Source organism: Oncorhynchus gorbuscha, linkage group LG16, assembly GCF_021184085.1.
Source record: "Oncorhynchus gorbuscha isolate QuinsamMale2020 ecotype Even-year linkage group LG16, OgorEven_v1.0, whole genome shotgun sequence".
NCBI lineage: Eukaryota > Metazoa > Chordata > Actinopteri > Salmoniformes > Salmonidae > Oncorhynchus > Oncorhynchus gorbuscha.
In genome coordinates, this window is record NC_060188.1 from 85,207,722 (window position 1) to 85,224,463 (window position 16,742).

The 16,742-nt window shown below is 45.2% G+C and overlaps 2 protein-coding genes across 2 annotated transcripts in view; both read left to right on the plus strand.

Annotated features, from left to right (window-relative positions):
- Positions 1 to 16,742, plus strand: part of LOC123999278 (rab GTPase-activating protein 1-like) — a 168,881-nt gene that overhangs the window by 84,683 nt on the left and 67,456 nt on the right.
- LOC123999277 (probable G-protein coupled receptor 21) lies at positions 9,144 to 14,373 on the plus strand. The gene has a single exon (XM_046304872.1). The coding sequence runs from the start codon at positions 10,237 to 10,239 to the stop codon at positions 11,329 to 11,331; it is 1,095 nt and encodes a 364-aa protein (XP_046160828.1). The 5' UTR covers positions 9,144 to 10,236; the 3' UTR covers positions 11,332 to 14,373.

The window sequence follows — 16,742 nt, forward strand, 5'->3', positions numbered from 1 at the left end:
TCCAGAGTCTACACATCCTGGTTGATGCCAAACAACGGCATCATCTCCTGCTCCAGAGTCTACACATCCTGGTTGATGCCAAACAACGGCATCATCTCAATGGCTACTTCTCTGGCGAGCTCTCATTGGCTATTGCAGATCACCGTTTTCAAATGTGTCTTTGCACATCTCACACTACAAGAACATAGCGAATGTTGTGCCGATAAAATCAAACATGTTTGAAAAGACAGGATCGGTAGCCCTCAGCTTGAGCCTCTAACCATCTCACATTAAACGAGCGCCGGTTACTGTTGTGCGCCCCGAGTAAGCAACAAACATCCAGCTTAAGTCTACAGTACAACAATGATGTGCTAAGTAAGCATCCCATACGGTGTGAGCAGATCTTTTGTTTATCACACAGATATTGTGTAAAGCTGTGGTAACTTCGTCTGCCCTGTTTGTTTGTTGGCTTGGTGTGGGGCAGTGTTTTTACTGGCCTCCGCATCAGTCATGTCAACTGGCATTATGTAAAGCCAGCATCCCGCGGTGCCAACGCCAGGCTCCTAGGTGGCAACAAGATGCCCCCCCACTCCCTGCACTCCCATTCCTGTCTGGCCACACACACACACACACACACACACACACACACACACACACACACACACACACACACACACACACACACACACACACACACACACACACACACACACACACACACACACACACACACACACACACACACACACACACACACACACACACACACACACACACAGACACAAAGTGCTGAGACGATTGCTGCTTTATTTATCCTCCTCTAAGTAGGACTGCTTGTACCTGATGACTCGAGACACGAGACGTTCCCAGATCTAACCAGGTCACCACTACTCACTGACGAGAGGAATCATCATGTTGGGATCATAAACACAACCTTTTTTCCCCTAAACAAAACATTGTTTTATTTTATTATGGCCTTGGAATGTGAATGTGTGGCGTTCCCCACTCCTAAGTGCCTGGTGGTAACTTATTAAGAATCAACATTATTCTCTGCATAGATGAACTAGAGGAGTACTTTGAATCCACATGTATGTTTTATTTGAGGTGGTCCATGCTAAAGGTATCTACAAGGATTTGAATTTGGGAGGCTATTAGCCTAGTGACTACTGAGTGACTAAAACCATGCTGCACTGTAGCTAAATGAGAACCCTTATCTTCATGTGGCCTTTCTTTGCACTGATTGTAAGTATTTGTACTGTTTGTAAGTGGGGAAATAACATCCATGTGTGTCCTTGTACGTACAGCCTGTCCTCTTTTTCACTCCCTCGCTCGCTTTCTATCCCTCTCTCTCCTTCTCTCTGTCTCTTGCTCTCATTTACTCTCTCTCACTCTATTTCTCTCTCTGTCTCCTTCTCTCTGTCTCCTTCTCTCTGTCTCCTTCTCTCTCTGTCTCCTTCTCTCTGTCTCTTGCTCTCATTTACTCTCTCTCACTCTATTTCTCTCTCTGTCTCCTTCTCTCTCTCTCTCCTTCTCTCTGTCTCTTGCTCTCATTTACTCTCTCACTCTATTTCTCTCTCTTCTTCTCTCTGTCTCTTGCTCTCATTTACTCTCTCTCACTCTATTTCTCTCTCTCTCTCCTTCTCTCTGTCTCTTGCTCTCATTTACTCTCTCTCACTCTATTTCTCTCTCTGTCTCCTCTCTGTCTCTTGCTCTCATTTACTCTCTCTCACTCTATTTCTCTCTCTCTTCTCTCTGTCTCTTGCTCTCATTTACTCTCTCTCACTCTATTTCTCTCTCTCTCATTCTCTCTGTCTCTTGCTCTCATTTACTCTCTCACTGTATTTCTTACTCTCTCTCTCGCCATCTCTCTCTCTGTCTATATCTCTCTCTCTCTGTGTCTGTTCAATAAAACATTATAGGAGCTTTATTGGCTTGGGAAACATGTTTACATGGCCAAAACAAGTGAAAAAACTAAAATACAATGACAAAAACCAACAGTGAAAAAACAACAACAATCAGACAGTAACAGTAAACATTACACACACAAAAAGTCAAATAAAATGATTAGCAGTTTAAAATGTTACATTAGCTATACTTTATGTAGTGTTGTTACGATGTAATAATAGTAGAATGTGTGAGTGACAGGGGGAAATACATACTGCTGGGACACAGATACGGAAGTTAGTCAAAATGTGATTTGTTTTGTATTCAAATGATTTGTGGGTTTGTTGAGTCAATTAGACCATGTCCATTTCATGCAGAAAAAGAATGATATTTCAGAATATTTAGGCATGTTAGCTGGCTAACTCATTGATCCTGATTTGTGGTATACCCCTGTGGAGGTTGACGTTTGTATGGTTGATTCATCTGGTATTTTTCTACATGTAAAGGCTCTACCAGCTCACAACCATGAATTAAATCCTTATGGTGTTTTTCCTAAGCCCCATCAGATGCATTGATAACAAGCTACCATGTGGAGAGTCATTTGTCTTGCACATTGCTGTTGACAAAATGTCAGTCCTTGAATACACAATGCTCTACATTATGTTTATAGTGGACTCTCTCCACGTTCACTCTGATTGGCAAAGTGAATCTACGGAGGTCTAATAGCCTGACCTTATGTGAACTTTTGTGTTGGGTTTAACAACCACTATTCTGTTCCTCTCTCTGCACTCCACCATTGTACTTGATTCAATGGTATTGGCAACAGGAAATACCACCGTATCTGATCTGCATTCTATTTCAGGTTTCAGCCACGTTACCATGTGGTCCTAAAAAGTCAAGTAAGGAATCACTGTGTGTACAAAAGACATCTATCCAATGATTCCTAACAAAGTACATAGTACCTACACAAAACTTGAAATCTAAATAGCCTATTCCTGGGTTTAAGTTATATCTTACACCCACAATCTATTATGATTTAGCCTTTTCAGGTAATCCTAGTACTATCCACAGAGGTATGGGTTTAAATAATACTGAGTTTCAGTTATGATACTCTAACTGCAGCCTGCATGGAGTTATTGTATGACCCCAAATGGCACCCAATTACCTACAGTTTCCTACTTTTAACCAGAATCCTATAGGGCCCTGGTAAAACAGTTCACTGCGTTGGGATTAGGGGACATTTTGGAAATAATTAAATAAATAAAAAACGTTATTGTCTTTGGCATCACCTCACATCTGCTGCCATGTTGTGTTGCTACCATGTTGTTGTCATGTGGTGTTACTACCATGCTGTATTGTCATGTTGTGTGGCTACCATGTTGTTGTCATGTGGTGTTACTACCATGCTGTATTGTCATGTTGTGTTGCTACCATGTTGTCATGTGGTGTTACTACCATGTTGTCATGTGGTGTTACTACCATGTTGTCATGTGGTGTTACTACCATGCTGTGTTGTCATGTTGTGTTGCTACCATGTTGTCATGTGGTGTTACTACCATGCTGTGATGTTGTGTTGCTACCATGTTGTCATGTGGTGTTACTACCATGTTGTCATGTTGTGTTGCTACCATGTTGTCATGTGGTGTTACTACCATGCTGTGTTGTCATGTTGTGTTGCTACCATGTTGTCATGTGGTGTTGCTACCATGTTGTTGTCATGTGGTGTTACTACCATGCTGTGTTGTCATGTGGTGTTACTACCATGCTGTGTTGTCATGTTGTGTTGCTACCATGCTGTGTTGTCATGTTGTGTTGCTACCATGTTGTTGTCATGTGGTGTTACTACCATGCTGTGTTGTCATGTTGTGTTGCTACCATGTTGTCATGTGGTGTTACTACCATGCTGTGTTGTCATGTTGTATTGCTACCATGTTGTCATGTGGTGTTACTACCATGCTGTGTTGTCATGTTGTGTTGCTACCATGTTGTCATGTGGTGTTACTACCATGCTGTGTTGTTGTGTTGCTACCATGTTGTCATGTGGTGTTGCTACCATGTTGTTGTCATGTGGTGTTACTACCATGCTGTGTTGTCATGTGTTGCTGCCATGCTGTGTTGTTGTCTTAGGTCTCTCTTTATGTAGTGTTGTCTCTCTTGTCGTGATGTGTGTTTTTGTCCTATTTTACCTCTTTTTTTATTTTATATCCCCGTCCCCATGGGAGGCCTTCATTGTAAATAAGAATGTGTTTTTAGCTGACTTGCCTAGTTAAATAAAGGTTAAATAAAAGATGGAAATAAAGAAACATTAAAAGTATCACATACATTCTCACATCAGACACATTTAAACCAGTTGGTCCATCATACTGCATACACTAACATAGAGGATATTGATACATTCACTCACAACTGACCGCTGCCCCAACTGCACTGGATAGATAGGTACATATACCAATATAATTTACATTGCATTTAGTAGCTCAGTGGAGGCTCCTCCTCCGAGGAGGAAGGGGAGGACCATCCTCCTCAGTGAACTTCTTATCATTAATGTTTCACAATTGTATTTTTATCCATTTTAAATAAAACTATTTTAAATATATTCACATGACACCAAATAATAGCTTCTGCCGTCCTCTGCGTACATTGACTTCAATATACAACCTAGGAGGCTTTTGGTTCTCACACCCATCTATAGACTTACACAGTAATTACGACAACTTCCAGAGGACGTCCTCCAACCAGAGCTCTTGTTGTCCACCCTACAGCTAGTTAGCACTGCAGTGCATAAAATGTGGTGAGTAGTCGACTCAAAGAGCGAAAGATGATAGTTGAACAGTTTTGAACAAATGAATTTCTTCAAAAATGGAGGAGAGGAGAGAGAGGTTTCGTTGTATTTTTTTAAACTTACTTAGCTAGCGAATGCAGGTAGCTAGTTTAGCCTACTGAAACAGAGAGGGATACTATGTTAGCTAGATGGCTATGGCTATCCAACAATGGAACTCTTCCTAGTCAAGTTAAGCTTTTGGTTTTATTAATGTATTACCACAGGGGTCAGTGACTGCTTGCTGCTGACTGTACTACATGATTGTAGCGGGTTTACTAACGCGTTAGTTCCAGTAGCTATGTTGACTATGGCGTTAATATGTTGACAATGATAGCAGTTAGCGGTCATGATATGAAGGTTTGGCTAAGTTTTTTTGTTTTTGCCTGATCACAGGCAGCTGATGTGTTGTGCACTGAAGTCCACAAGCGAAGGGAAAGGTGAGTGGAGGAGAGTGTGTAGATGCAAGAAGTCATTATACAACGATCAAAGGTATCATGCTGTTTGTATGTGGCTGCTATGAAAGTGAAGTGTGTTTGTGATCAGTGGTGTATTCATTCTGCCAATTCTGTTGAAAAAACATTTCTTAAACGAAATGAGGATAGACATATCTGAATTCGTCCAATAGAAACTCTCGCTAGATGCAGGCAGGAGTGTGCAAAGAGGTATTGAATGTGTAGGAGTGTGCAAAACCGTATTGAATGTGTCTGTCACCTTTATTACTATTACTAATGTTTCTCGACCTGTGAACCTACATTTTCAACTGTCATTCATAGTCTAGGTTGTAACAACCTCATGATGAGTACAGGGAACATTTCAGTATCATGCAGTAGCCTAAACCTGTCGCTGTTACATTGAACTGGGTGAATGGAATATGAGTGACAGTCATCCAATATGCTGTAGTAGAAGTAAGGCCATGCTCCTAAAAAAAACAGCACCGCCCTCCAGTGAATCAGCATCACACTTTCCAGGTCTAACAGTATACACTGTGTCTGACGCAAGTCTAGAAACCTGTGTGTTTGGCTGTGCAGTAATGGCCATCCCCTACAGCAGTTTCCCCAATCAGCTTTATCATCATCCTTTTCCTTTTCCTCCTCGCCAGCTTCCCAGATTTGGGGCTTGATGACACGAGATCCTCCATGACTGACACAGGATGTTCTCTCATGGTGCTGCTGTTGTACAGAATGGCTGAACCTGAGGCTATTTCCACAGAGATTATCTCTGTTTTTTTATTACATTCACTGTTTTTCAGACCAAACAGAGCCCATGTCTTAACCTGTGGCTGACACCTCTTCTTCCTCCTCCTCTACCTCCACCAACTCATCCTTCCTTCCCTCCTCATCCTTCTCCTCCCTTCCGCATCATTCTCCACCTCCTCTTTCTTCACAGCCTCCTCTTCCTCGTCCTGTTGGTGTCTGGTGCTGTCCACATGCTTGTCTGTGTTATTTGGTTACGGTGGACTGGGAGGGGGTCCTACTAGTGTGTGCTCTCTCTCGTTACAAAGCCTGTGGCCGTGTGCTGGTTGGATGGCAGTTGGCTACGCAAGCACCCATTCACCCCACTACCACACACAGCCCATATATCCATACTGCCTCCAGATGTGTCCCAGTCCTTCTGTCCATAAACAGAGACCAGAGAGGTCAGACACCATAGAGGTCAGACACAGTGCCGCTGCTGAGGCCCTGGCCCCACGCACGTCACCTCACCCCACGCTGTTAGGGAAAACAAACGCTCCCACAATGACCTGCCTGTTCTCTCAGACACTCCTGTCGGTCTGTCTGTCTGTGTTTTGTCTGTGTTTGTGTTTGCTCCAGGCCCACAGGACACACCCTTTAAAAAAAAGTGTCTGTGTGTGTGTGTGTGTGTGTTTGCCCCAGACCCACCACTCTACAGAACGTTAAGACCGGAAGCCTGTCACTATCCTGAAGCATCATTCTGTCAGAGTCAATCTTCTAATTCTTCCAAGAAGAGGTTTTCTACCTGGAGGGTTGTGGAACTTGGTTTCCTTTGTTGTTGTTATTACATCTGTTGTATGTTAGATGTATTATCATACAAAGCCAGTTGATCATGTCGTGGAGAATAATCTCTCTCATTCATTCATTCATTCATTCATAATGGATGAGCCCAGAGTTGTCTTGTATATGATAAATATAGCCTCTATACTTAGCCTCTGGTGTGTGCAGAGGGGAGAGGTGCGTGTCCCACCCTGGCGGTGCATCTTTGAGCTTCATCACGCTACATCCATCTCTCTGCCAGGAGGCCTGATGAGACACTGCAGAACTAACAAAGACATCCGGACCGTGACAGACACACTGCGGTAGAGATGGACGGACGGCGGAGAGACAGACAGTGATGCGTCTGGGAAGAAACTCAAAGACAATGCAGTCAGTCATTGTGGGACAGACCAGTAGGCAACATCTAAGTCATGCTCTGTCAGTCTGACCAATGACAACTCTTTCATCTTCATTATTCATTGTTTTTACGTGAGGAAGGGTTGTCAACCAACTTGAGAAAAGGTGCAACCAAAAAATAAATGAGCTTAAGAAAGGAAAATGCACAACTCGCGATTCAAAACTTGATGTTTTTAATTGTGACGGTTTCGGCCGTCCTTGGCCTACATCTGTGGGAGGCATGACTGGACTGTGTTGTGATGAGCGTCTTCAGTTCAGAGCAGAAGTCACGCCGTGGTCCTCAGAGCAGGAGTCACGCCGTGGTCCTCAGAGCAGGAGACACACTGTGGTCCTCAGAGCAGAAGACACTCTGTGGTCCTCAGAGCAGAAGACACTCTGGTCCTCAGAGCAGAAGACACACTGTGGTCCTCAGAGCAGAAGACACACTGTGGTCCTCAGAGCAGAAGACACACTGTGGTCCTCAGAGCAGGAGACACGCCGTGGTCCTCAGAGCAGAAGACACACTGTGGTCCTCAGAGCAGAAGACACTCTGTGGTCCTCAGAGCAGAAGACACACTGTGGTCCTCAGAGCAGAAGACACTCTGTGGTCCTCAGAGCAGAAGACACTCTGTGGTCCTCAGAGCAGAAGACACTCTGTGGTCCTCAGAGCAGAAGACACTCTGTGGTCCTCAGAGCAGAAGACACTCTGTGGTCCTCAGAGCAGAAGATAAACTGTGGTCCTCAGAGCAGAAGACACTCTGGTCCTCAGAGCAGAAGATAAACTGTGGTCCTCAGAGCAGAAGCTAAATGAAGGAAAAGCCTAATGAGAAGCAGGTGTATGAGAGATGACACACACACACACACACACACACACACACACACACACACACACACACACACACACACACACACACACACACACACACACACACACACACACACACACACACACACACACACACACTTCAATGAAGGGCCTTGAGGAAAGAAGTGCATGTAAACACACTCATCTCACACAGTGAGTCCCCTGAAGGACACTAGCTATATTCATATTAATACAAATCACATAAGCCTATCTTAAACATGTTGTAAACTCTGGCAGTATGGTCTTAAATGTCAAATTCTGTATTGTTTTATTGATATGCTGCATGTTAATGGGAGGTGCTAATGTTGGCCAGCGCCCACATCCACACAGGCTTTTACTGGGAGCACATTCAATGACTGCAAACGTATCGTTTGAGTGTTTCTGTGGTGTTTGCGGTTAAAGTTTAAGAAAAATGCTAAATTCCTTCACAAGATGGAGAATAAAGTTTGAAAACACAGATATGCTAAAATAGTGTACTCCCAATGCCCTGCTCATATAAAGTCAACATCTCCCACAATACAGTTTGATGGGAAAGTCCTGGCTGCTAAGACAATTACTATAACAATACACAGTACATATAGTTCCAGAAAACACATGAGTATTTATTTGATTTAGCATCAACTGGGTGACACCAAGGACCCAAGGCATAGATAACATCCACTGATGTCATTTCAACTATGTGAAAATGTGTGAATCTGAGAGAGTTCGTCTAGTACTAGCGAGGTACTACGTGTGTATCAGTCAAGCAATGAGGAACAATTGGGATTGGCATTTCGGTTAACTTCCTGATTAACTTCATAAAAATGGAAGTGAAACTCCAACCATGGTATTGGGAGAGCGAGGACATTGTTTGTATTATAGCAGTGTACAAATAACCCAATATTAAAACCTATATGGCTGCAGACAGAAACATATGCTAGCTAAACCGCTGGAATCCAAATGTGGTTATATACATCCTAAAGGTATCTAACAAGAGGAGAGATGGGGAGAAAGGGCCTTTTTAACATGAGACTGGTATGACCATAATGCACCAGTTGTTTCTAGATAAGACGGTGTGTGTATATGAGAGAGAGGTGGTGTGTGTGGGAATTAGATAATGGCGGCAGGGGTATGCTGTGTGCAGCCAGCCAGCCAGCCAGCCAGTCAGTCAGTCAGTCAGTCATGGGATGAACGAGTGAGACTTGTGTACCCACAGCTGCTTACTGGCTGGAGCCAGAACAGGGGGAGGAGTGTCTCTGCCCTGCCTGCTGCAGGGAGAGAGAGGTAGTTAGAGAGAGCAGAGCGTGAGAGAAAGAAGACTGAATCCACTCCACAGAAGAGGGGGAGAAGGAGCAGAGAGAGCAGAGCGTGAGAGAAACAAGACTGAATCCGCTCCACAGAAGAGGGAGAGAAGGAGCAGAGAGAGAGGTAGTTAGAGAGAGCAGACCGTGAGAGAAACAAGACTGGATCCGCTCCACAGAAGAGGGAGAGAGCAAGGGAAAGGGACAGAGAGAGAGGTTGGGGTCGCTGCATCGGTATGCCTGCTCCTCCTGCTCTCTCATTTCCACTCCACACGCTGCTGCCTTTCTGAGTAGACCCAGACTCTGTTTGAAATGCCAATCACCACCTTGAGGCTGCGCCTTCATCTTCATTCAATTACATTTATACTCACCTTTCCCTGCGTGAGGGAGACCGGGACTGCCTAAGACATTCGTGGAGGATCATTTCTGCTGAAGTTGCTGTGTAGAAATTCTGCTCTTTGGATGTGATCCGCCTGATCTTTCCGTGTTTGGAGAGGACACAAAGTCTCTGGAAACATCGAACTCTATATCACCTGGAATATTTCAGAATTTGTGACTGCATCTTTTAGAAACATACAGGAATTCCTGTAAGCCAAGACGATCAAACTTGTTGACAGTTTTCTATATTTTGTTGTCTTTTCTAAGGCGAGAACCAGAGGAGTAGAAGGATAGGCTGCCATAGTATTTTTCCTCCATCTGTGTGTGTCTGCATGATTGAACTGTCTGTGTCTGCACAGTGAGGGATGCCCTGGGGGACTCCCAGATCCTGGTCGTGGACGAGGGCTAGTCTTCACGTTGCTGCTGATATGGCAGAGGGTACACGGCTCCTCTCTCTCGGCCACCAGCCTGATCTGCTGCTGAGCTAGGACCAGGACTAGAACCAGGACTACCAGCCCCAGCCAAGCCCCCTGTCTCCGAGTCTAGGATCAGACCAGACAAGGATCTTTCTGGAGCTTCCTGCCCTCTGCCGGTTGATCTGGTTTCAGACCAGGAGCTTTCAGGAAGCTCTCTGGCTGCAAGATGATGAACTCTTCCCTGGACCTGCTGGAGCTTGAGCTCCTCAACCTGAGCGGCCCTCCTTTCTGCCTCCTGGATGTGGGCTACAGCCAGATCTTAAACACCTGTCTACTGGAGGTAGCCATCATCCTGCTGCTTACCGTCCTCATCATCTCTGGCAACCTGGTGGTGATCTTTGTGTTCCACTGTGCTCCTCTTCTCCAGCACCACACAACCAGTGCCTTCATCCAGACCATGGCCTACGCAGACCTGTTGGTGGGTGTCAGCTGCCTCATCCCATCCCTGTCCCTCCTCCACCACCTGAAAGGCCTGGACGAGGAGCTGACCTGTAAGGTGTTTGGTTACATGGTTTCCGTGTTGAAGAGCGTTTCCATGGCGTCGCTGGCGTGTGTTAGCGTGGACCGCTACATGGCGATAACACGGCCTCTGTCGTACGCTACCTTGGCGACGCCGTGCCGGATCCGCGCGTGCATCCTCCTCATCTGGGTCTACTCTGCCCTTGTCTTCTTGCCCTCCTTCTTCGGCTGGGGGAAGCCCGGCTACCACGGCGACGTGGTGGAGTGGTGCGCGGTGGAGTGGGAGACGAGGCCGCTCTTCACATCGTTCATTGTGGCGCTGCTCTACGCGCCAGCCGCCATGACGGTCTGCTTCACCTATGTCAACATCTTCCGGATCTGCCGGCAGCATACGAGGGAGATCAGCGAGCGCCGCGCCCGCTTCGGCCCACAGGAAGGCTCTCTAGGACAGGATGGCCAGCCGCAGCATGCGCCGGCGTGCACGGACAAACGCTATGCCATGGTGCTGTTCCGCATCACCAGCGTCTTCTACCTCCTCTGGCTTCCCTATATCCTGTATTTCCTGCTGGAGAGCGCTGACATCTACAGTCACCCTGCCGCCTCGTTCATCACCACCTGGCTGGCTATCAGCAACAGCTTCTTTAACTGTCTGATCTATAGTCTGTCCAACAGTGCCTTCAGGAAGGGTTTAAAACGCCTCTGTTTGTTCTGTGTGCAGCGCGTGGACAGTAAGAAGTCCTTCAGCCCATCACCAGGGTACGGACAGGGGCCCATCTGCACACGCTCCACATGCCATGTCTAGGATCTCCCAGAGAGCCTTGTGGCGGTTGAGTCAGAGTATCGTGTTGTTATAGCACTAAGCATGTCCCATACTGATGCTGAGCTAAAGGGAACAGGCTTCACAGGGAGTTGTGTCGCTGCAGATGCTGCAGATGCTGCTGTTTATCGACAGTTGAAGGTTTGTTGGAGGGTTGCGTCCCTGGCCACTGCTGCCACTGACGGGATCGTCTCCAGGGCCTGAGAGCTGTGAGACCCACTTGGGAAGTACAGGCAAGGCTCAGCCCCAGCCATGAGAGCGGTGGGAGAGGTGGGATGTGGAGTTACCCTAACCTTTGACTCCTGATATAGATGACGACGTTATGGCTACGTTGTTTCAGCGGGTGAGAGTAGTGGTGACTGAAGACCTCCCTTCTGACAGTACTTGCCAAAAACACAAACTGTAAGAAGAACACACATTGTTTTAGGGGAGGGTTTTTTGTTGGGACTCTGTATCTTCCTAGCAGTTTGTGAAACTATTTGTATTTGTGCTACAATGTATAGAATGCAAAAAAGGACTCGCGTTACTTAAAGGTCCAATGCAGTCAAAATTAATTTTTTTCCTGTTCCATTTCCATTTTAGTAATTTAGCAGGCGCACTTATCTAGAGCAAATTACAATTAGCGGATTCATCTTAAGACAGCTAGGTGAGACAACAACACATCACAGTCGTATCAAGTACATTTTTCCCTCAACAAAGTATCTATCAGCAAAGTCAGTGCCAGTAAAACACTGTGAGAGTTATTTAAGATGCTCTTCAAAGAGGTAGGGTTTCAGACGTTTCAGAAAGATGGGGCTGTCCTGACTTCAGGGGAAGCTTGTTCCACCATTGGGGTGCCAGGACAGAGAAGAGCTTTGACTGAGTTGAGCGGAAACGTCCCTCCCGTAGGGGTGGGAGAGCCAAGAGACCAGAGGTGGCAGAATGGAGCGCTCGGGTTGGGATGTAGGGTTTGAACATAGCCTGACGTTAGGGAGGGGCAGTTCCCCTTGCTCCTCCGTAGGCAAGCACCAGGATGCCAGTAGAGTGAGCAGAGGAGCGGGGTTACAAGGAGAACCTAGCAGGGTTGAGCCCCAGGCAGCCTGCGGCATTTATAATCTACTACTAATACAGTAAGGTACTTAATTGTTACCCAGAAATGATTTGATGTTAATATAAAAATAGCTGCATTGGGCCTTTAAAAAAACGGAGAAACACTTGATTGCTGCTTTCTTATGCCTGAGGGGAGCTGTCAATAACTTATTTAAATGTTTGCCCTTGTGGTTTTTACAGAAACAGATGATTTAGAACATTGTGCGCTGAGGGGTGCAACAACCTCCAACTCTGAAGAGAATCTTCTAGGTCTACATCATTTATTTACATCTGGGGTGTTCTGAGGCAGAGACAGAGAGGACTTTGTTTAGGTGCTCAAACACCAGGATTATTAGTAAAGCCTGACCGATAATATTGGCTATTCCACCGATAAACGATGAAAAAAAAGAATCTCATGCTTTCCTGAATGATTGTGGCTGTCCCCATGAACTGTTACTCATTTCACAGTGTAAGAAATCAACATTTCAAGTGTGTTTCTTGGACGGCAATTTATGTGGAAAAGAGTATATCGGCAGATGTATCAGTACGTTTTGTCACCCCAAAAATCTGAATCGTATCGGATCCCCAAAAAAACAATGGTCGGGCTTTAATTAGTAGTCTCATTTGAACTAGTTACTACTGAGGGATCAGCGTAATCATTGACTGGATGACTCTTGTTTCGACAAACTTCCTCATCATCAGAGCCTGTTCGGCTCTGTAACCAAACTACATTGCACTTCACTTATGAGGAGAATGTGGTCGTTGTGTCAAAGCTGAAGGTTATAGAAAAGTGATTAAGCTCCAGAATAGTTGATCATCTCCAAAGATTTGCCCCACATATGTGATCTGTTCTAGTCTAGGAGTGTCTGCTGCTATACCGATGGGGCTCTTACGTTGTGGAGCACAGGGAGGGTTGGGAATCATTAAATCAACCTCACATATGTCTTAACGTTAATGAAAGTGAATGTTGATGGTGAGTACTGAGAATGCTGTGAGCTGCTGTTAGCTGAGGAACATTCTGCCTCTGGCTGGGTGTGGTAAACGTCTCGTCCGTCTGTCTGCCCCCTACCTTTCTCCTCCTGCTCATTACATCACAGAAAGCCAGGGGGATAAAGAGAGGGAGAAAGAGCAGAATAGCAGCTGTGGAGTGAGAGAGAGCCCTAAGATAAACATTATGGCCACAGTAATACTGTGCCACACACACACACACACACACACACACACACACACACACACACACACACACACACACACACACACACACACACACACACACACACACACACACACACACACACACACACACACACACACACACACACACACACACACACACACACACACACACACACACACACACACACACACGTTAATGTGGGACGTTAAACAGTACCACTGTATGTCCAGACCCAGATGCTTCAAGACATTTCACTTTTCCCGCCGGGGCCACAACACTACAGTATAAAACAGGCTGGTTCAGACCAGGCTGTTCCAAATGGAACCTTATGTAGTGCTAAAGTGTTTTTAAACTAATGTTACTGGATATTTATTAGACTTTTTCACAAGTTTTGGCTTCTTGTCACTTTTCTCTCTTTAGTACTCTGACATTTGGGAGCAAATATACAACGGACACAGGGGCTTTATTTTCCTAGTGGACCAAAGTTGAATATTTATTGGATTTTGTATATTTGAAGAAGAAAGAGACTGAATGAGAGATGGCAAGAAAAAGAAAGTGTGATTCAGGTTGATTACTTTCTTTTATGGATGTTTTCATGTTAGGGATTTTGCAGTGATGAATGTGTGGCCAGACATTGAGGCTGCCTCTGCAATGAATCCAGTGTTCTGGGTACAGGCTCCATCGAGAGGTTTTCAGAGTTGCCTGTACAGCAGTCCTATCTGAATTGATTTAGTCTTTGAGCAGTTACGGTGTGACTATTAAAATGTATTTATTTTAAAATATTTCAAAGCTGTACGTAGTCTTTTATGCATGTTTTACTTACTGTATATATTTGATTGAATTGTCACTTTTCGTATTCAAATCACAAACTGTTGTCAAACTGTCTAAAGTGTAAATGCTTTTGGAGGCGTATGTCTTCACGGCAATGCTGTCAAAGGGCACAGTGCAATACATTCAGTCTTCCTCCATTTTGTCAATGTTTTATTGAAGACAGAGAATACACAATAGAAATAGTTATTTTCTTCATTTACCATTGAGTGTGTATTGAATAGGGATGCCCCCGACTAAAAATACATCTTGTCATCTGTTATTTCGACCAATTGATTGGTTGAAATTTTAAAACGTGCCGAGCTCAGACTGTGTTTTTAAAAAATGTCAGTAAGTGACTGGGGGATTAGTATCCGTTGTCTCTCTGTCCTCCATGCTGCAGCGACCACCACAGAGCATCAACAGTGTGAATCGCACTGTCCGTGTTGCTGAAGCTGCAACATAATGCCAGCAGTATACCACACTGCCAGTAGTATACCACCCTGCCAGCAGTATACCACCCTGCCAGTAGTATACCACCCTGCCAGCAGTATGCCACCCTGCCAGTAGTATACCACCCTGCCAGTAGTCTACCACCCTGCCAGCAGTATACCACCCTGCCAGTAGTATACCACCCTGCCAGTAGTATACCACCCTGCCAGCAGTATACCACCCTGCCAGCAGTATACCACCCTGCCAGCAGTATACCACCCTGCCAGCAGTCTACCACCCTGCCAGTAGTCTACCACCCTGCCAGTAGTATACCACCCTGCCAGTAGTATACCACCCTGCCAGTAGTATACCACCCTGCCAGTAGTATACCACCCTGCCAGCAGTATACCACCCTGCCAGCAGTATACCACCCTGCCAGTAGTATACCACCCTGCCTGCAGTATACCACCCTGCCAGTAGTATACCACCCTGCCAGTAGCATACCACCCTGCCAGTAGCATACCACCCTGCCAGTAGTATACCACCCTGCCAACAGCCAGTAGAATACCACCCTGCCAGTAGTATACCACCCTGCCAGTAGTATACCCACTGCTGTATACCACTTAGTATACCACCCTGAAGCATACCACCCTGCCAGTAGCATACCACCCTGCCAGTAGTATACCACCCTGCAACCCACTGCTGACTTGCCTCTGAAGCTAAGCAGGGTTGGTCCCTGGATGGGAGACCAGATGCTGCTGGAAGTTGTGTTCGAGGGCCCGTAAGAGGCACTCTTTCCTTTGGTCTAAAACAATATCCCAATGCCCCAGGGCAGTGATTGGGTACATTGCACTGTGTAGGGTGCTGTCTTTCAGATGGGATGTTAAACGGATGTCCTGACTTTCTGTGGTCACTAAATATCCCATGGTACTTATCATAAGAGCAGGGTTGTTAACCCTGGTGTCCTGACTCTCTGTGGACACTAAAGATCCCATGGTACTTATCATAAGAGTAGGGTTGTTAACCCTGGTGTCCTGACTCTCTGTGGACACTAAAGATCCCATGGTACTTATCGTAAGAGTAGGGGTGTTAAGCCTGGTGTCCTGACTCTCTGTGGACACTAAAGATCCCATGGTACTTATCGTAAGAGTAGGGGTGTTAAGCCTGGTGTCCTGGCTAAATTCCCAATCTGGGAATGGTCACCTAATCATCCCCAGTCTACAATTGTCTCTTTTATCCTCTCCCCTGTAACTATTCTCCAGGTCGTTGCTGTAAATGAGAATGTGTTCTCAGTCAGCCTACCTGGTAAAATAAGGGTCAAATATATAAATAAATAAAAATTACAGCCATTTCTTACTGAAAAGTTCTGTTACTGAAATCGCTAAATTGTTTAGGTTAAAACAGTCCCTATTCCCTAAACGTGCACATGACACGTATGCATCTCATGCACATGACTGACAGGGCCTGACCTATAGCACATCATAACCACATCAATAAATTGGTTTTAACAAACTCTGAACACCGTAACAGCAAAGTTGATGCAGAGGACGTGACAAACTGGAGATGGGGGAATGTGTACTGGTTTCTCAGGAAGTAAAGGGGAAGTCAGATGTGTGGAATAAATGTGACTAGTTGTTAAATACTGGAGATGAAGAAAAAGAAGGTAAGGAACAAGCTTTGTCTGCGTATTGTGTTTCCAAACAGATGCTGTTAGATTACAATAAACCTTTTCTGACTGTTTGGAACCGTTTAAACAACACTAAATAAATGATAAGCATACCAGAGTCTAACGTTTAAAAAAAAAAATTGTAAAGCCTTTATTAAAGCAAAGACTAGAAACAGTCACATTCATTCTTGAATGCAATTTCCGGACATGGAGCGGTTTATTGAATGTTTTGCTAATTATTTAACG